General features: G+C 35.6%; 4 protein-coding genes across 6 annotated transcripts; 2 read left to right on the plus strand and 2 right to left on the minus strand.

Moving 5' to 3' along the window:
• Window positions 1-205: 205 nt before the first annotated feature.
• On the minus strand, window positions 206-6,241 carry LOC149495163 (putative N-acetyltransferase HLS1). Its single transcript, XM_089724235.1, has 3 exons — window positions 5,954-6,241; window positions 1,595-1,731; window positions 206-1,193 (listed from the first exon to the last, which is right to left on the minus strand). Exons 1-3 carry the CDS (start codon window positions 6,134-6,136, stop codon window positions 317-319), a joined length of 1,197 nt encoding a protein of 398 aa, XP_089580361.1. The 5' UTR covers window positions 6,137-6,241; the 3' UTR covers window positions 206-316.
• Window positions 6,242-8,596: 2,355 nt separating this feature from the next.
• On the minus strand, window positions 8,597-9,938 carry LOC105643677 (uncharacterized). 2 transcript variants are annotated; one of them, XM_012228867.4, is made up of 3 exons: window positions 9,679-9,935; window positions 9,369-9,413; window positions 8,597-9,268 (listed from the first exon to the last, which is right to left on the minus strand). In XM_012228867.4, exons 1-3 carry the CDS (start codon window positions 9,778-9,780, stop codon window positions 8,840-8,842), a joined length of 576 nt encoding a protein of 191 aa, XP_012084257.1. In that variant the 5' UTR covers window positions 9,781-9,935; the 3' UTR covers window positions 8,597-8,839. The 2 variants fall into 2 exon arrangements, with proteins under 2 accessions (XP_012084257.1, XP_020538705.1); XM_020683046.3 differs by lacking the exon at window positions 9,369-9,413 and having other exon boundaries at window positions 9,679-9,938.
• A 1,214-nt stretch (window positions 9,939-11,152) lies between these two features.
• Window positions 11,153-14,879, plus strand: LOC105643545 (Cyclophilin-like peptidyl-prolyl cis-trans isomerase family protein). The gene is made up of 8 exons (XM_012228696.4): window positions 11,153-11,416; window positions 12,401-12,607; window positions 12,742-12,775; window positions 12,954-13,007; window positions 13,532-13,617; window positions 13,943-14,080; window positions 14,167-14,314; window positions 14,411-14,879. The coding sequence occupies exons 2-8, from the start codon at window positions 12,456-12,458 to the stop codon at window positions 14,495-14,497; spliced, it is 699 nt and encodes a 232-aa protein (XP_012084086.1). The 5' UTR covers window positions 11,153-11,416; window positions 12,401-12,455; the 3' UTR covers window positions 14,498-14,879.
• Window positions 14,880-15,280: 401 nt separating this feature from the next.
• Window positions 15,281-20,419, plus strand: LOC105643546 (Nucleic acid-binding proteins superfamily). Of its 2 annotated transcripts, none has more exons than XM_089724092.1 (13): window positions 15,281-15,599; window positions 15,921-16,107; window positions 16,223-16,295; window positions 16,646-16,775; window positions 16,947-17,056; window positions 17,384-17,524; window positions 17,606-17,747; window positions 17,833-17,976; window positions 18,502-18,662; window positions 18,738-18,812; window positions 19,096-19,234; window positions 19,587-19,853; window positions 20,040-20,419. In XM_089724092.1, the coding sequence occupies exons 1-13, from the start codon at window positions 15,357-15,359 to the stop codon at window positions 20,190-20,192; spliced, it is 1,965 nt and encodes a 654-aa protein (XP_089580218.1). In that variant the 5' UTR covers window positions 15,281-15,356; the 3' UTR covers window positions 20,193-20,419. The 2 variants fall into 2 exon arrangements, with proteins under 2 accessions (XP_089580218.1, XP_089580217.1); XM_089724091.1 differs by having other exon boundaries at window positions 15,282-15,599; window positions 16,646-16,793.
• Window positions 20,420-20,487: the final 68 nt, after the last annotated feature.

Raw genomic sequence — 20,487 nt, forward strand, 5'->3', positions numbered from 1 at the left:
TCATACCAGAAATATCCTAAGAATATACATCCGGCTAATGAAATACTAACATATGATGAAAGAAATGACATTTTTTTTTATCGAAAAAAAAAAGGAGAATTAAAAGAGAGATTTCACAAACCAATGTTTGGTGCAACAACATAAAAATTATTTCGTGCGAGAGTTTATAGAGATTCATTTCCAATATTCAAAAAAAAAAAAAAAATGCTTTTAAGGCACGTGCATAATTAATCACTCATATAAACTAATAACTGATTAACCGGATATATATATATATATATATATATATATATATATATATTGGAAATTGACCTAACTAAAAGTCTCTAGGATCAACAAATACATCTCCTGCTTGTCCCATTACCACCTGTTCGTTCCTATCGCCAGAATTCCCATTCACTTTCTTCAAGTACCAAAGATCATCAATAAATGACATCGACGGTTCACGAGGCACATAATCTATTAGAGGATCAGACACTCCTAATTCAGTAATAATCACTTTGCAATCTTTCACGTCTTCAGCCAATCTTGACGTAAAGCTCCATATAGAATTCATGAGTTCTTGTAATCTTGTTCCCTCTCCATAAAGCCCATACAGAAAAAGAAACCCAAAGGGTTTTTGCAGTGAGTCACATATTGGTAATTTAAGGCAAGGGAAAATCTTGTCTCTTGCATGGCTTAAAGTTGCATGAAAAAACTTCAGTGGATGATGAGACTTTCTTATATGAAGCTTATACGCTTCACAAGAATTCCATATGCTAAATATAGCCCAAGAACTTGGAGTTTTACTAATAATGTCTTCTTCTTTATTATCGTTATGCAAAATAATCCATTCCTCTTCTTTAAAATAAGAAACCCATGTACCAAGACTCAGATTTTCCTTTAATATAGCATCAATATCTGTTGGATATATATCTTTGCCTCTTAGCGTGTTATTGTACAAAGAAATTGCTTGCCTTATTTGTAGCTTTTCTATCTTAATATCTTCAAGCGACAAGTTCTTCAAAGTGAGACTGTTAGCTGGTTGAACAAATACCACCAATGAACTAAAGTTCATGTAATTACACCTTGAAGTGAAGAGATTCGTAGAAGCCACATTGCTTTTTTCTGTGGCTATGAAAATGTAGTTTGCTCCATTTCCCACAAGCCATTCTTCTACTGACTTCACAAGTTTTAACCCGATTCCCATCCGTCTACAATACATATAGTTTACGAAAATTTAATTAATACATAACAATCTGTGAAAAAATAAGAACACATACAGTTTTAAGTAAATTTCATCTCTTTTATTATTGCTAAATGAAATTTTCTTTCTAAATTTCATCTTTAATTACTGTTTTCTAACAATTAAACCCTCATATATATATATATAGTATAAGTGGATAACTTTCACTGGGATGTTTCTTTTAAGTTATTCTTGATTCAGTAACACTGAACTAAGTGATTACGAGTGCAAACAGTAATCGAAGAGAAATTAACCAATAAATAAAGAAAAAGAGGTAACCACCTAATTAAATTATGAAAAGGGGCACGAGGAAAAGAAAGATTTGGTGTTGATGAAGTAACTGAGAGTGAGGGAGAGAGATTATATTACCGATATTTAGGAGAGACTCGAAGGCCAAGGATGCAACCCAAGCTAACAAATGTTGCACCAAATCTAGTCCCCTCGCACAACTTGATGCATCCTCTAACCACACCTACAAGTTCGCCATTTTCGCGCAGCTCCGCGACCTGTAGGCCATTTTCAGCAACATTAGTGGCTAAGCAATTAATCCAATTTATACGGTATTGTATTATTGTATTTGCCTTATGAGGACACAGAAAGTAGAGAAGAATATGTAGTTAACACCAAAATTTCCATTTTTAGATTTAGAAATGATAAAAGGGGTAATACCTGTTGTGGTGTGCCCACTTAAATGGGACCCACATGTGTGAAAGTAAGAAAAAAAAATAGGAGCAGCCAGTTCAACAGTGATAGCACATGGGCGGTGCAACTTGAAAGAGTTGTACACGACATTCCTACGCGTTAACCTGCCTATAAATAGAGGCAGAGGCAGAACGCACAACACACACGCAGAAAGAGAAAATGTAGCAAGAGAGTGTTAGCGTTTTAGGAAGGGCTTCCTAAAACGAGGGAGAGAAAAATAGTGAGGATTATTTTGGAGTGTTTTTGGGAAACACTTTGTGTGCCACTATTTTTGTATTACTCTCTTTGTGTACCTACTATTTTTAATAGTGGAAGAATGATTCGGAGTTTGTCCCGTGGACGTAGCCCTAAACAGTTAAGGGTGAACCACGTAAATTTCTGTGTGTCACATTTTTATTATTCCGCTGCATTAATTTTCTCTTAATCGGTTGAAAGGGCCCAATAACTGGTATCAGAGCTGATGCCCAACAACTGGTATCAGAGTCGATATCCTAACAAGTGGTATCAGAGCCGAAGGTTTCGACAGGTCCAACTGGTCAGATAGCGGTACCGGATCCGTGGATATATTTTGAAAATAAATATACCATGATGAAGAGAAAATTACAACGAGTCCATTGGTGTTGTCCGCTCGGAAAGACGTTGCAGAATTGACTTAGTGATGAATAGTAAAATAGTAACTTGTGGTTGATGGTGAACAGTACTATTGGCGTTACTGTTGCTGAGTCCGTTTCAAGTAAGCCCAGCACTATTTACGCATAGTACTATTCAAGTGTACAGTTACTATTCACACATACAGTTACTATTCGAGTATACTGTTACTATTCATGGTCACTATTCATGTATACTACTGTTCACGTATACGATTTATGTTGGTGATGATATTCTGCACAAGTCAAAATGGACAAGCAAAATGATCAGTCTGAATAGCGCGTATTACCATATATGGAGAAATGAGAGATCTCCTTAAGGTAATTAAAATGCATTTGCCTGTGTTTAATTGAACTAAACCGGATGACAAGACTGATGAGGAATGGGCTTTTGAGCATGCGTCCAAATCTCAGTTGGCAGATTTGATGATGAAGGTTTCTGTAGCACCTTCAGATATGGTCAGTTGAAGCTCACAAAAGGTTCATTTGTGGTAGCTAAAGACCGAAAGCTGTACGTGATGCATGCGAAACTCTCCCAAGACACTTTGAGTGTAACGGAGAATGACAGTACAGTTGACTTATGGCATAAAACGACTATGTCACATGAGTGAGAAAACTTTGGCAAGAAAGAACGTACTACCTGGATTGGATGAAGTTCACCTAAACAAGCGTCCTGATTGTATGGCGGGAAAGCGAAACAGAGTAGCTTTCAAGATTACCCCTCCTTCTAGAATGAAGAATGTATTAGATCTGATTCATTCAGATTTGTGTGGACCATTGACGATATCATATGGTGGAAATCGATATTTTGTGATATTTATCGATGACCATTCTAGGAAGACCTGGATATGCACAATGAAGTCTTCTAAACCTGGTTGAGACAGACAGGCAAGAAGCTGAAGTGTAGCAGGACAAATAATGGTGGAGAATACACCGGGCCATTTGATGCTTTCTGTAAAGAGCATGGCATTCGACATCAAACGATATCTCCCAAGACGCCGCAACTGAACAGTTTTGCTGAGAGGATGAACAGAACTTTGATGGAGAGAGTCAGATGTTTACTCTCACATGCAAAGTTGTCTAAAAATTTAGGGTGAAGCGTTACTCACAGTAGTTCGCCGTTCACTCTATTTCCCTCTACAGTATGATACTCCAGAGAGAGTATGATCAGGAAAGGATGTTTCCTATGATCATTTGCGGGTATTTGGTTGCAACGCCTTCGTGATGTCACGACTAGACGGTGTGTATTCATTGGCTATGGCCAAAACCAATGTGGCTATAGGTTTTATGACCCAATCCAGAAGACGATTATAAGAAATCGTGATGCTGTATTTGTTAAAGATCAGACTATTGAAGATATTGAAGCAGAGTGCCAATAGATCTGATGAAGATTCAACAGACATACAGAGAGTCCCTCCAATAGAACGCAGACGAATTGGAGATGAAGAAAATGTTCTACAAGAACAAGTGTCAGAGTTAGAAAATTCAGAAGTTCCTAAATGAACCACATGAAGATTGTGGTGTTCATGTTCAGCCACCAGCTCCAGAAGGTTCTCAAACATTAAGAAGATCTAGTACAGTCTGACAACCATCTACTAGATATCCAGTCAATGAGTATGTACTGACGACTGACGGGGGAGAACCTGAAAGCTTTGAAGAAGCTATAGAAAATGAACACAAGAGGAACTGGATTGAAGCCATGCAAGATGAAATGAAGTCCTTGCATGAGGATGAAACATTTGAGCTGGTGAAGTTGCCTAAAGGCAAGAAGGCTTTGAAGAACAAGTGGGTGTTCAGTATCAAGCAGGAAGAACACAGCTCCCAACCACAATTCAAAGCTAGACTGGTTGTGAAAATGACATCCATTCGGACAGTGCTCGGAATGGCCACCAGTTTTGAACTGGAAATCGAGCAAATGGATGGAAAGACTACCTTCCTAAATGGAGATTTGGAAGAAGAAATATACATGGAGCTGCCAGAGGATTTCGTAGAAAAAGAGGATTGTGTTTGCAAACTGAAGAAGAGCTTGTACGGCTTGAAGGAGGCACTGAGACAGTGGTACAAGAAATTTGAGTCTATTATGGGGGAGCATGGCTACAGAAAGACTACTTCAGATCACTGTGTTTTTATTCTCTGATGATGACTACATTGTTTTTGCTCTATGTGGTTGATATGGTGACTGTTGGTCAGAATTCTAGCTTGAAGAAACAGCTAAGTAAGTCTTTTGCTATGAAAGACTTGGGACCAGCAAAGCAGATTCTTGGCATGATGATTACAAGGAATCGAAGAGCCAAGAAATTATGGTTGTCACAGGTGAAGTACATTGAGAAAGTACTTCAACGGTTTAGAATGGAGAATGCTAAAGCGGTTAGTTGTCCTCTTACTAATCACTTTAAACTGAGTTCTAAACAGTGCCCTTCTACGGATGGAGAGAAGGAAGAAATGAAAAAGATCTGCAGGTAGTGCCTTGTGTCGAAAGTCTTCCCGACAAAAGGAGATCGGGCGGCGTGTCCCGCAAAGTTGTAGCGGCGGTACAAGATGGTGGGCAGATCTAATAGATTATAGCTGCAGGGGGAGCCGTGTCATGACAGTCAAAGCTCAATTCACCTTGGAAAGAATTCCTCCTTCCATTCTATCACTAGATCAGGGATGTGTTGGAGATGAAGCTGTTACAGCTTGAGAAGATCCATACAGGAGAAAATGGATCAGTCATGTTGACGAAGATTCTTTCAAAGGAAAAGTTTGAATACTGTCGGATAGCTGCAGGGATGATGGAGAATATGGCTAATGTTCCCACTTAAGTGTGCAGGGGGAGAATTGTTGTGGTGTGCCCACTTAAATGGGACCCACATGTGTGAAAGTAAGAAAAAAAAATAGGAGCAGCCAGTTCAACAGTGATAGCACATGGGCGGTGCAACTTGAAAGAGTTGTACACGACATTCCTACGCGTTAACCTGCCTATAAATAGAGGCAGAGGCAGAACGCACAACACACACGCAGAAAGAGAAAATGTAGCAAGAGAGTGTTAGCGTTTTAGGAAGGGCTTCCTAAAACGAGGGAGAGAAAAATAGTGAGGATTATTTTGGAGTGTTTTTGGGAAACACTTTGTGTGCCACTATTTTTGTATTACTCTCTTTGTGTACCTACTATTTTTAATAGTGGAAGAATGATTCGGAGTTTGTCCCGTGGACGTAGCCCTAAACAGTTAAGGGTGAACCACGTAAATTTCTGTGTGTCCCATTTCTATTTTTCCGCTGCCGTAATTATTTTCTCTTAATTGGTTAAAAGGGCCCAATAACTGGTATCAGAGCTGATGCCCAAAAACTAGTATCAGAGTCGATATCCTAACAATACCAAAAAAAAAAAATCCCTCACCCACCAGCATAACATGAACAGGATAGAACCTAATCCTACATAAGGGGTCACCCATCATGTTGGTGAAAATGGAGACCTCCTTATTTGATCCTATCTCACAATTCTTCTCAAGCTTCCCCACCACTTTAATATCTCTGTCTTCACTGTATTCCCTTATAACTACCTTGTTCTCCAACTTGTCAACCATTTCTCTTTTTCTAATTTGCCTAAAAGGAGCAACAAAGTCTTTCTAGATCTGAAATGGGAAACACAAACAGCCTTCTTTTTATCTGTTCTATTTCTGAAATCTTTCTTGAATAGGCTAGCTAGCTCATTTATACTACTATATATATATATATATATATATATATATATATATATATCTTATTTTATTTTAACTTCTTTCTTCTGTAAATCAGTAGTCAGCAGACTTTTGTTTGTTTCTATTACATAATCAATAACTTGATGCACCCAACGGTGATCTTTATTACTCTCTCTCTCTCTCTCTCTCTCTCTCTATATATATATATATATATAGATATCCCTTTCTATTTAGTGTATTAGCCACTCTTGAGGATAAGTAGTAAGCCATATATGGTCTAGGTGGGCTTCACCAAGAAAATGTTACGAAATGATTCGCCGAATCTTTGTAATCATTGTTCTATTTATCTTTCCATGTCGGTTTAAATGAGATCGTACATTTTGCAAGAGCAACAGTACAAAACAATTTAAATAAAAAGAAGATATAATTAATATTGCTCTTACGTTTAAGCACGAGCACAAACGAAGTATAAAAGAGAAAACTTTGTTCAAGTGTTTAAGCAAGCAAACCACTGGTTGAGATTAGCTGATGGTTAGTTTTTGGATAAAGTCTTAAATTCAAATGATTCTCTTTGTTTTGACATGGGTTGTTTGTAGTAATCAACTTACTTAAGTGTGAAACCACGCAAAAGTTCCGATTCCAATCAGTTATTGATGTACGTTTATCAGAAAACATTTTTGGCACTACTACTCGTGCGAGACACAGCCACAGTGCAAATGAGTTAAACCAACTTTAATACAGTTAAAAATCTTCTTAACAGTTTTGATATTGCTGATATCCATATCATGCCAGAGATGTAATTATAAATATACACATGCTGTGCCAGGTACAAACTGTGCCGTTTAGCAAAACTCTACATATATATGCATCCAATATAGATGTCGGCTAAGTTTTAGTGACAGAAGTGATACTGATATGGATTGGGTTATTCATTTGTTAGTTTCCAATTTGTTGTTTTTGCTGCTTTATTCTCTGCTACCCACTAATTTTTGAGAGGTTAGGAACAAGTCTTTTAAGTTGTAGAACCATGTGAAAAAGGCATTTGCATATATCAATCATTCTGGTATGTATTACTTAGTTGTGCTGATTTTCTAGCTAGTTTCTGATCATATCTCAGCTACTGGAAAGTGGTCTTCAATTTCATAATTGCTTTTGTCTTCTAACTCTTGTAGCTGCAGGAATCCCACATTATTCAGTCACTTTAGAATCTAACAGCAGAGCTTTGGTTTGTTATGCAAAAGTCTCATTCATGGTTGTCATTTTTATTTTTCAATTTTTACATTGCCAATATATATTGACTAGACTACACCCATTGCTGAAAGGACCAATATTTTTAGTTAGAAAAAAAATAATAAAATTAGGTTTTAGACCTCAGAGAATTTAATTAGAGTATGAGATTTAGGGTTTAGAGCTCAAGATTTTTAGAATTTTAGGGTGTATTTTAACCCAGAAGTCCTGCCACTTATATTCAGCTTAAAATTTATTTAAAAGTAAAATAAAAAATTCCATTTAAATTTATTCGGAACACTCCTTAAAAGATTTTTCAAGATGGTGATGAGTGAAGGATAATGTGATGAACACCTGTTACCGCAGCCTGAGACCTGAACATTCTGTAACGACATTTCATATCCGAATCAGAAAAAGAGACAGAGAGAGAAAAAAAAAATTGCATATGACCGCATGTCTGCTTTCTTTCTTTTTCGTTGCGCATAGCTGCATATGCCAAAACATGGGACCCCATCGGTGGGGAAGTTGGTCAAACTCACAGCAGCTAGTCCATCAAGTCTAGTTACAAATTTTTTGAACTAAATTCCTAAATAGAACGACATTGGGAAAAAAAAAAACACACTTTTAAGTGTTCAACTCATCTAAATTTTTATTTCAACTTTTATTTAGGGTAATAAATAATTAAAATCCAAATTACTAATAGTAAAAAATAAATTCAATATAATGATTTAACTATAATAAAAATAAAATTTAGATATTCAGAGTTGATAAATAAAAATTCATATATCTAATTTTAATAAAAAAAAGAAAAATACCACGTTTTTGTGATCAGTCATAATAATAACTTTTTTTTAACACTAAAAAATTTAAACTTCAATTAGATTATTCTCTTTATTATAAAATATAAATTGTTTAAAGTATTTTACATAAAATTAAGGAAGCTTCCTTAAGTTACAAATATTAAGGGTTGTAACTTTCTTTTTCGCACATGGGAGTAAGGTCTACAGCCAATTAACCATAATGGGTAGTTGTCTGGTCGACGATTCACGTTCTAATTAGAAGGCTACAGTGTAACCAATAATTTTCGAGATGAACAGAAAACCCTAGTCAAACAGGTGATTTGTTTGGGCCAAAATCTTGCATTCTTGCAGGGACACAGATTATATTAAAAAGCAATTCAGGGCAGAAAGTCTACACTCCAGTCTCCGGTGGGGCGGGACTGATACGATGCTCTAATAATGCAGGATGCATAGTACAATCAGTGTTGATGGCAACAAAAATTGCAGTTCATACACCAAAAACCTCCATAGCCAATAAAAAACCTAACCATACGAAATACCATCAAAGAAGTAAGAAAATTGATCAGAACTCCCAGCTGTACGTATCCACAAATATAGAGGAATCATACTGCGCTATTCCTGCACCTGCCCCCACATCATAAGCGCCATCCACGTCAGCAGCAATGGCAATGTTAGAGCGAGCAGCGTCACCATCATCCATAATGCTTCTCATCTTCTTGGACCTCTTCCGCTTCGATCTCTGTCGTTTGCGGGTGATTGTGAACGATGACACTGGCAAATCTTTTGAAACCGCATCACCGCCACCGTCTGACTGCGACTGGCCGATAGTTTCTATTGATCGAACAGCACACTCCTGCCAGTTGAGCGCTTCCAAGTCTTTCTTCACTTGATCGAGCGAGACCGAGGAATCGTACAGTGAGAACTCGTCTTTGAGTGTGGAGCGCTGTGGCTTTATAAGATCTATGGTGCTCAATGCATCATATAGCTCGCGCTGAGATCAAACAGAATCGTTACAGGGGAATAATGAAAGGTGATTTAATCCAAAGGAGATTATTAATTGGAAAATGTCATGAGAAAAAAAAAATACATGCCTTTGGTCGCTTGTGTATTTTACTGAATCCATGAATTAAAATCACCTTCGCGCCGAAATAATAAAAACAGTAATTAATAATATGAAAAAAAAGTAATTGAAAAGATGAAATTAAAGATAGTTTTCCGTTTGGTTGCTGAGAAAATGGCAGCGAAAATTGATGTAGTCTAAAGGTGATGAAATTAGTGAAAATGGTGCAGTGTTTGAATGCAGCTAGCATTTTCGTTTCTTCCGTATTCTTTTTTTCTCGACAACCAAACAGATAATCAAAGGAAGGGATAGCAAAATAATAGAAGAAGAATATTAGAAACCTCATTAAGCTGATCCAGGCTGAATGCTTCGTCGTAAGGATTCTCAAGGAAATGCTCGTAATCTTCGAGCGTAACAGTCTTCTTGGTACGTCCTCTCCCCATTCTGCTTCTCTCTCTGTAACAAATTTTCACAGTCCACTATTTGCAATTTGGCCGACTTGCTGTAACTGCGCGTTCAATGACGAAATTGCCACTCTGCGTACAGCCATGTATAAAAGCTTCTGTTTAGTTGCGTTGCTGATAATTGTTTGATTCACTAGTGAAATAAATAAGACATAAAACAGTTATGTTTTGTGTTTTATAAAATTTGGAAAAAATTATTTATTTAATAAATTATTTTATATTTACAATTTTAATAAAACTTTAAAATTGCAAAACAATTAGTTCATGTCTAAATTTATTAAATATTATTCTCAAACTAAAATTTGAATAATTACAAATTAATTCACATTTCAGATTTTTTTTTTCTATTTTTATCTTTTTTTACATGCACCATGAGTCAATAACTTTAATATTTTGAAAAGTAAAATATAGCTGAGTTCCTAAATTGTGTTGAAATTAATACTTAACTCCCTTTACATTTAAAAAATAACTATAATTTTGCTAATTTATACTTTTGTCTTACTGTTAAGTTTTTCGTTCAAAATGTGAAATCCTTTTTTATTTACATATTATAATAATAAAATGTTAAAACTATATTTGAAGAACTGAAAATACATGTGATTTAATGCTAATAATACTAAATAATACTAAATGCAGACAATGATTTAATGCTTTAGTATTTTTTTTTTCTTATTTCTCTCTCAGACCAGGCAATTTCATATAGAAGTGTATCATTATTTTGTTAATAAAAAAATGTTAGGAAGATCTAAATTTGAAACCTTATTTTAAAAGAAGTGTATTTATTATTAAAATTGTGAATATCCAAGTCTGTGTCTAATTAGTTATATTAAAATATTTAGACAACATTACTATACAGAATCATTAATATACTTGTAAAATAATTTATTAATTACAAGTTTACTAACAACAACAACAATAATAATAATAATAATAATTATTATTATTATGTGACTTGCACATATATATAATAAAAACTCTTTGATTTAAAAATTTTATTTTTTGAAGGAATTCAAATATAAATTCATTATCAGGCTTTTTATTGCATTAACTTGAGTTTAAATTTATTTCATTAAATTATAAAATATTATTCAAAAATTTTGTTGGTCAATAAATATTATTCAATGTTTTTTTATCAATATATATTACTTAAAATTAATATGTACTTGTTTGGCCATTGGAATTTAATTTTCGGAAAGCTTTCCATAAAAATATCTTACAAAAATCCATTTAGTTTTGGGATTATATCTAACCAAATAAAGTAGGAGTAATAAACAACATGTGGCAAAGTCTTAAAAATATGTCATACGCGTAATCTACAATGGACGGCTGCAATTGCACAGTTACGCCAGTCCGCGTAATAGTCATCGCTAGATTTGACGACAAGTCTTCCAGGATGACTTGATCATAGCCGTTTATCAATCTCACTCATCTGGTTCTGAATCGAACTTTCTGCTGTGGTGCCCACCATTTCGGAGTCCCGTTCAAGAACAAAGCAAAAGAGTTGAAGACGATCATCACCTAATCTGTGATTAAACAATTTCAACTCACTCTCACTGTTGCCGTTAAATTAATTTCACCGGTTGAGGCGCGAAAGCAAAACTCCGACCAATTTCAGGTACGGTTCTCAGAATTATTGCCATTTTTTATCTGTTCAAAGTTCCATGTTACAATTTTTTGTATGATTATTATTTCGTTCTCTGCTACTCGACGAAATTTTAGGGTTTTTGACCCAGTAGAAGTTTCAGTTTGCTCACAGATCTCTATTTGCTTTCGCTTCTTTTGTTATTAGCTTATAGAACTCTAATTCGCGGTAAGCTGTTAAGTTTAGACTTTAGAGTACGTGAGATACTGGATCTGGATTGAAGTTTGAGTGGTTGAATTCACTTTCTTTGAACTGAAAATTCATATTTGTGAATATGATTGGGGTTGTATTTGTTTTAGAACTCGATTTGTTATTTTGTATCGTTGCAAAATACTGAAATAGCCATTTGGAATTGTTTTCTTAAGAACATTATTTAATCACGTTGGTTTGTGAAGCCTTGAATATGTGAAATTTATCTCAGTGAGTGTGTCTTAAGATTTTGGTGGTGCAGTTTGGAAGTATTCTCAGCTTTTAAATTGGGAGAATTTGAATTCTTACAAATGGCAATATCATAAAAAGTTTGGATATTGGAATGAACTCGCAGAGTAATAGAATAATACAGTTTACTATATTCCATTCTATTTGAGATTATGAGATCTCAATGGTTCTTTTTGCTTAGGGGGGAGAAAATATTAGTCTAGCAAATTATATAGTACAGTTGCCAAACTATTGTTTGTTTATACTGAAGTGAGTTTTCAAAGCTGCATATGGAGGTTGACGTGTTTGATGGAGTGTCCTTCGCATGTTTTGTTTTCACTTGTCTTTGTAAGCCTTTTGCAGGTACGAGTGTACAACTATGGTTACTTAAAAATATTTGTTGATATTAGGTGACTTTTACAATGAACTTTGAGGATTTAAACCGTTGACTAAAATTAAAGTGCACTAATTTTCATTTGAAATTTTCATTTCTTGCATCATTTCCTGGCCTATTATTGAGTGTGTTTTTGTAATTTGCAGATTCTGTCTGCATAAAGTGCATCTTCAAGAAAAAAAGTAGTCAAGGCTGTACTTCATGGCAAGGATAAAACCTCAGGCTTTGCTAGTCCAAAGCAAAAAGAAGAAGGGGCCAACTCGCATCAGTGCCACTACAATAATTCTATGCAACCTAGTTGTTGTGTTGATTGTATTGTCTTTGTTGGCTACATACAGGCATTGGTCTCAGAGGTTTGCTGTACCTTGTTTCATCAATGGCTCTTGCATTATTGGGGATGCATTTTTTTCTTCATTTTCTCAAATTAGAATCTACTTATATTTCTTTAGAAACAAAAAAAGATACTTATTTAATTTAATTCTTGTAGGTCAAGAGATCAATCTGGGCTGTCAAATTTTGAGGTATGTTTGATGAACTTTTAGAAAAGAGAGAGAAAAAAATGAAAAGAAAATTGAAGACATTTCCTTTCATATTTTTCCTTGGTATTTCAATAATTCCATGTCATCAATTTCAAAATTATGCTTTTTCAGTCAACTAAACATATACTGATGTAAGTTAGTTTCATTTTATGTGGACCAGGACAACTCAGATTCCTTCACAGATTCAAAGAAGTATGATCTCCCTGGTTATGCTGTAAGTTGCTGCATTAAGCTGCTCCGGCTAATATGTTCTGAATGTTGCTTGTAGGAAATTCTGGCTGACGTGGTGATGGAAGTTTAATTGGTTGAGAAGCTAGTTCAAATATTTATATATACAGTTTATTAAAATTATAAACCATGCAGGTATCTGTATCTTAATAAGCAATGCTGGAAATACTCCTCTTAGTTGATCATATAAAGTTTGGATAACACAATCAAAGATAAACTGCTTCAGGTTATTAATGAAAATGTTTCTGGATGCACATCTCTGCCTAGGAACAATTCTACTTTTAACAAGTTAAGCTAGAATTTTGACATGATTATACCTTTCTGTGACACAAGCCCTGTAACATGTAATTGATTTATGATTTTTTCTTGTAACTTTTCTAATTAGTGTCTTTTACTTTCATGGATTTTGTGTCTTGTTATATCATAGGGACAAAATCCTATGTATGCTCTTCTATGTCGTTATTTGATTTCTTAGCATCTGTTTAGTCTTGGTGTTTTATTCCCACGTAGATTCTGAATACGTCAAAGGGTTATATAACAGTGGAATTATACAAGGATGGTTCTCCAGAGATTGTGGACAAATTTCTTGACTTGAGGTAAGTACCAACACGTGTCATTGTTTTGCTTCTTGATTGCAATAGTGGTTTCTAAAACTGAAATCCTTAAAGCAAGAACAAAAATGAGTTAATGATTTTGGCAATTTTTTTTAAAGTTGAAATCATCTACCAAGAAACTTAGCGCTTTGTAGGAAATTTAGATGATGGTATTCTTTGTTACAGTTTTGGCCAAGAATATAAATCCAAAATATTTAGTTGCTCTATTGCTGTCGCTAGATTTATCATTCTGTATTAGGCGTTAATGATTCTCCATTATTGATTTATATTTTGCTGCTTATCTCATATATTCTGACTGAATTTGCAGCCAAAAGGGCTACTTCAAGGGGATGCCTTTTCATCATGTGATCAAACATTATGTAATTCAAGGAGGACATTCCCAAAGCCTTGGAGCTGCCGAAGATTGGACTACAAAAGTGAAGCTTCGTGGTCGGCTTGTTACAAGGTTTTGTTTTTGAACTATTTTATGTTATTTAGTGGCCTCTGTCTCTTGATTTCTTGCAGTGATAATTCCTAATTGTGAACAACCAGTCCAAAGCACGAGGCATTTATGCTTGGAACTTTTAAAACTAAAGACAGCCAAGTGTTTGAGATATTTATAACCACTGCACCAATTCCAGATTTAAATGATAAGCTTTTGGTTTTTGGACGGGTCATCAAGGGGGAGGATGTGGTGCAGGTATATAAGAATACATGCTGTTTAGCAATTGAAACTTTTGTTTTGTTGCTTGATATATAATTTCTGAAGAAAGCTTTTATCTGCAATGTTCTACAGGAAATTGAGGAGGTGGACACAGATGAACATTACCGCCCCAAATCTCCTATTGGGATCATCAGCGTGACACTGAGACGTGAAATTTGAGTGGTTTACAATGACTCAAACGGTGTAAAGTTGTTTTCATACTGGCTCTGGTGGCCCTTTGAGATGCCTCATGGTAGATATTTCTCCATAGGGCTGCTATGGTTCATCATTCTTGACACTTGCCTTTCCACTTCTCCGCGCAGGCCTTTTTCGGGGTGGGGTACTGGAGTTTCTTGATTTTGGGCTTACTGTTTCTTTGGCGAAAAAGAAAAATACAACATTCTGTTAATTACATAGTGATGCTTTTGTTATTTTTTACCACTAGTTAATTTTTTATTCCATAAAGTGATGTTTTGATCGAGTTTTGTGAGAATTTGATTTGCAGTTTGGATGATATTTTTTTGTATGAAAAATTTATTATATATATTTTTTTTTTCTTTTAGTAGTTCATAGAACTCCATTTTCCTCGCTAGCTTTCGTTTTGATGGTTTGGTTGTAGGTGTGAATCATTTGAAATTTTAAAAATTGTTTGATGTAAGTATCAAGCTAATAAAAAATAAAGAACTATTTGTATACCAAGCTAATAAGAAATAAAGAAAAAATTCGTGTATGAATAGTTTAATAAGAAATAAGCCAATCATGAACACGTATTTAAAAAAATTACTTTTTTAAGAAAAAAAAAAATGAAACTAATTGCTTATTTTTAGCTATAGAGACTCTAGATAGGCCCAAACCAATTGCTAGTGATTATCTGGGCCGTCAAAATTGGAATTACGAATCCAATTAAAAATCCGCGCCAAAAAGCAGCTTTTTCCCTCCCAATTAGTAACCACATACAGTAAAGGTCTTGGACATCGCATTACGCGACTCAGCAAAATAGCATTAACTCAATACTAATAGCTCCACTGGAAACGGTTTCATGGATATAGACGAACGACAACGCCGTCAAGTAGAAGATGATCCGTTTCTGGCATTCATCGATTACGCTAGGTCGATTTTGTCACCGGACGAAGAAGAAGGAGATGTAGGTTGTGATACGAATGGACTCGTTAGAGAGACTAGTGGACCCGGTTGGAGCTGGATCGCGTCTCGGATCCTCAAGACTTGTATCGCTTATTCAAGTGGAGTGACCGCTGCTATTCTGTTCTCAGATCTCTCTCAGGTAATCATTTACTTCTTGCTTTGGTCCTCCTCCGTTGGTTGCCAAGAAAATGAAAGTAATCAGATTCTTCAACCTTTATTACTTGAATTTCTTTTGATTCTGAAATGAAAATGTTCAAATTCTGATTATATTTCCTTAAGGAATTAGATTTGATGTTTATGAAATTCTCCTCCCTTCACTTTACTTTCGATTTTATACAATATTGCAATAAAATCTGCGGACGTGTCTCACCATAGCCTTAGGCCCTTAAGTCTCTTTTAGCCTTCAATTTTTGCCTTTGACAAGTTTATTATTCCGTCCTGTCGTTGATTTTATGTGGAGGCTTGGCGTGAGCAACACAGGACTGGGGCATCAAAGAGAAAACCAGAAATTATTAATCAGTTGAAGGAGAAACATAGGAGAACTAAGTTGCCAAACACCATCACCATTGACTCCATATATGAGAAGAACTTCCTGTCTTTCAATAGCATTTTAGAAGCTGTTGTGGTTGATGCTTTTGTTCTTCCTGGTATCACTCTAAAATTGAAGCTTCTTATATTTGATTATTGATGATGATAGTAGCAACGATGTAATGGGATTTGCGAGATATTATTGTGTTTATTGTTATCGTATAATTTCTTCAGGTACAAACATCTACATGCTTACCTTGGGGGATTTTTGGAGCTCAAATACCATTGACCTTTATTTGCACCGAAGGTAATTATTATCTCCTGTATTGGATGTTGATTCTTCATGTCTCTTGATCTGTTTCAATGGCATATGTCATTTGTCCACTCGATGAAATGCTATGCATTTACCAGATAGTACATCATGGTTGGTGTATCTGTAATGAATTATCTTTTATTTTCCTCCTTTTTCTTTTTGTGCCTTGATATGGTGCTATCTTGTTCCTTGCAGTTATATCATTCTTGAACTTGTCTCTGTAGTTATGCAGCCTAGTTGTGAGGTCATGCATTGGCGTCATGTATTTTTATGAGGTGGTTATTATCATTGTAATCTGCAGTTTCATGATGCAAATTATGCTTTTGCCACTTCTTCTGTGATAGATACTATGACTTGGTTGATCCTCGCAATGGAATCTTGAAGAAGGGTAGGGAAGTTTTCGTCACAGGCTGCTATCTTCGAACAGCCAGAGAAGGATCTGGTTGTCCTCGACTTCTACCAACAGAATATCTTGTAATAGTATTAGATGATGTAACTGTCAGACTTTCCCTTCCATTTATTGAAAAATCAACATTCCATATGAGAGTCCTGTTTTTTGGCTTATTGGCATTTATTTGACATTCAGATAGGACCAGGGATCGTCGATTCACTGTAACAGTTGCAATTTCATTTTCTTTATTGCAGGATCAGGATGATGATGCCATGCTGATAGCAGCTCAGTTTTGTTCAGATTCTTTCTCTTCCATTTCTCTTAAGGAAGTTAACAATCGGGTTTGTTATTCATTATACGCAAGGTAACTTTTCTTTCTATTGGCTCTTATTGTTCGACCTTATGCCAAGCTGTTGTGGGATAGGACTATACCTGCTTATGCTTTCACAGTACTTCACAAACTGCACTTCTGACTAAGAGTCAATGTCATTTGTTTGGATGAGTTAAAGGAATAACCAAATCTATGTTGAGGAGATAAAAATGGTCTACAACTTGCGTTATCTTTTCAAACAGGACAAGTAGAAGCAATTTTGATCAAAATGATACATTGTAAAGCTAAGATGCTCTATCAAGAAAGAGTAGGTTATTCCTCCTGACAAGTTCATTTCAACTATTCTATTCCCTTATGTAGGATTGAATCTATAGATTCCATGGAAGTTGAGGGACTATCTGGCAATGTACAGAGGAAGCAGATCACTCTTGTTGACAACGATGGCATCCAGCTAAAATTTCTTTTGTGGGGTGAGCAGGTTGTCCTGGCCAATCTTTTCAGGTTAACTCTTGCACTTGATTCTCTATGTCAGTATAATCTTCTCTGATGGACTCCTAGACCTATAATGCTATTTCCATGCAGCATTGGAAGTATGCTAGCACTTGATAGTCCATATATTGCAAGTTCTAAAGAGAGTGCTGTTGAAACAACAAGTGAGATTTGTCTTGAATATGGAAGTGCAACGCAACTATATTTGGTCCCTTTCATTCAACACGAGGAACAAGTAGGTGACTGAAGTCCACATTTCCAATTTTCTATCATTTTTTATGGCGGAGTTAGTTTAGCTTCTGCCTCACTCTCTTTCTCAGGTTTATGTACCTTTGACCCAAAACCGATACCAAGGATCAAAGTTGATGAGTGCATTAGATCCTACTCAGTTGCCTAAAGTTTCACAAGTGACATTGCCCTGTGATTCTCAGGGGTCTATCGACTTTAGCAATTATCCTTTTCGCGTGAGTTTCTATAACACTCCTAATTCACTTCTGTCATTAGATGTATCTCTCAAGAGTCACTGGCATGTCCTTTGAGCCTAGTTACTTTTGACTTTCTAACCTAAGGTACAAGTTTCAAATGAGAATACTTGAACTTGGGGCATGACACTTTTGTCACTTCAAAGTAGTGGGAAAACCAAGAAAAATAGTTGAGTTTGACCTTTGACGTGTATGTGAATATGATACTATGCTGTGGTCCTAGTAATGTAGCCTTTGAAGGGTACATCATGATATTGGATGTGGTTCCTTTTGAATATCATAAGTAATAGCACTATATATATGACAATACAAGCATTTCATGCCATTTCAATTTTCAATTATTTTGAAGCTTAACTAAAGCATGCCATTTCAATTATTTTCAATTACTGTTAGGCATCAGCAACATACCTACCTCACATTAGCTTTTAGTTTCTACATGCCAGCTTTGGCTCATTTAAAATGTGATTGATTATTGATAGCTTCTCTCACTTCTTCAAAGTTTTGCAGTCATTTGTAATTGATCTTCGTGACAAGATGACAAGCATCAGCCTCTATGGTATTGTTACAGAAATTCTCCGTGAAAGAAATACCACAGAAATGATTTTCTCTTTAAAGATTGAGGACACAACAGGAGCCATTTGGGCAAAGCTACACTTTGCTGGATCTTGGTAACAATTGAGAATTGTTTTGGAATTATGATTTGCTGATTCCCTCCATGAATATCTGTCACATGTTCTTCTCAGGTCTCTAGGGAGATTAGGGCTCGGTCACACAGTGTTTGTATCTGGCTTGTCGTGCTATAAGACAAAACATAACAGGTGAGCAGATTCAACAATTCTGTTGCTTATCTTCATGACTTTATATAATGGTTGGGTCAGTTAGAAATAGTTATTTTAACAATACGACGTTATAAACATTCTCCTCAATGTGGTTTCTATTCTGTTTTGGCCTTCCGTTAAAATTCAATATAGTGGCTGGGTCAGTTAGAAATAGTTATTTTAACAATACGACGTTATAAACATTCTCCTCAATGTGGTTTCTATTTTGTTTTGGCCTTCTGTTAAAATACATCTTCTCATGTTTGTCCATTTCGCTTGGCAGTCTTGAAGTATCATGGTTTGAGAAAGATGTTGGATCTTCCTTCGTGAACCTTAGTTGCCTGCCAGCTTTCGTAAACTCATCTTGTCTTCACCAATTATCCCAGCTTTCTGATCTATCCTGTGGTGCTCGCTTCACATACGTACGTTTCTACAATTTATCACTTGGATATTTGGGTTTTATCTTACAAAATACGCAATTTTTTTTTATTTGTTCTCCTTCACTTTTGAAAATTTTTCTTTCACTCTAATTTTAGATCTGGCTCTGTTATGTTGGTTCTTTTTCCATATTAATGCATATCTAACGCATAGGGTCCCCTGATCTCTGAACAAAGTTGTAGTTGACATGCTGTCTCTTTTAGGAACCCTTATCTGTTATTGCTGGTGCAAGTGATAATCTTTATTAGTGCAGGATCAAATTGAATAGGCGAAATTATCTTTAAAATCATATTATGATGCCACTAATCTTTGCACTCACTTTTGACATGGTTACAGATATGCCGAGTTCGGCTTGATCAAGTTGATCAATGTCATGTCAGTACAAGAGATTCACATTCACTTTGCGGTCATCTTGTTAACAAGACACCAAGTGGTGTAGTTGAATGCAGTTTCTGTCATTGTATTTGTGATGAAGTCACACGAACTTTCCACTTAAAAATCACTCTTGCGGATGACCATGCAAAGATTTTTGCATGGTGTACTGGTCAAACTGCAACTGAATTGCTGCAGATATCGCCTGATGAATTCTATGAGCTCCCCGAGGTAATCTATGATCTTAGCGACATCATTCTTCTTAAAAATGATGTCTATAAAATGCTAGAACTGATATTTTATAGCTGCACCAACCTCTCAATTGTTTGAGTTTTCTAATCATTAAACTTCTTATGGGGTAAAGAATCTTGATATTTCCTCATCTATTTATTTATTTTTACGTTATAAAAATTGCAGGATGAACAGTTCATGTACCCTTCTTCTCTAGAGAATGAGAGCTTCATTGTTGCATTAGTAAACAGCAAGAGGCTGGATTATGGCAGGCAGAGCCTCATATTGGATCCTGATACAGTTCCTTGGGAGATCACTCGTGCACTAAGGTATGAATAGGTGATACTATTCAGAATTGAAAAGGAGACATCATCGGTCTTATCTATGCTGGGTATTTACAATTCTCCTTTCTTTGTAAAGCTCAAGCTAATGTGAAATGGTTGCCTGGTAAATGTAGCCGTCGGGCGGGGATGTGGTCTCCGTTAGCACCAAAATTGTTATATCATTACAATTTTGATAGTTGGCTAATTTATAAAGTTAGAAAATTGTCGAGCTCCGTTGACTTATATTTCCCGCGTTCGCTGAAATAGAATGAGCTTTAAATTCAATTTCATTTTCTCAGAGGAATCGAATT

This window comes from Jatropha curcas, chromosome 7, assembly GCF_041381405.1.
Source record: "Jatropha curcas cultivar XTBG-Jc1 chromosome 7, XTBG_Jcur_1.0, whole genome shotgun sequence".
Taxonomy (NCBI): Eukaryota; Viridiplantae; Streptophyta; class Magnoliopsida; order Malpighiales; family Euphorbiaceae; genus Jatropha; species Jatropha curcas.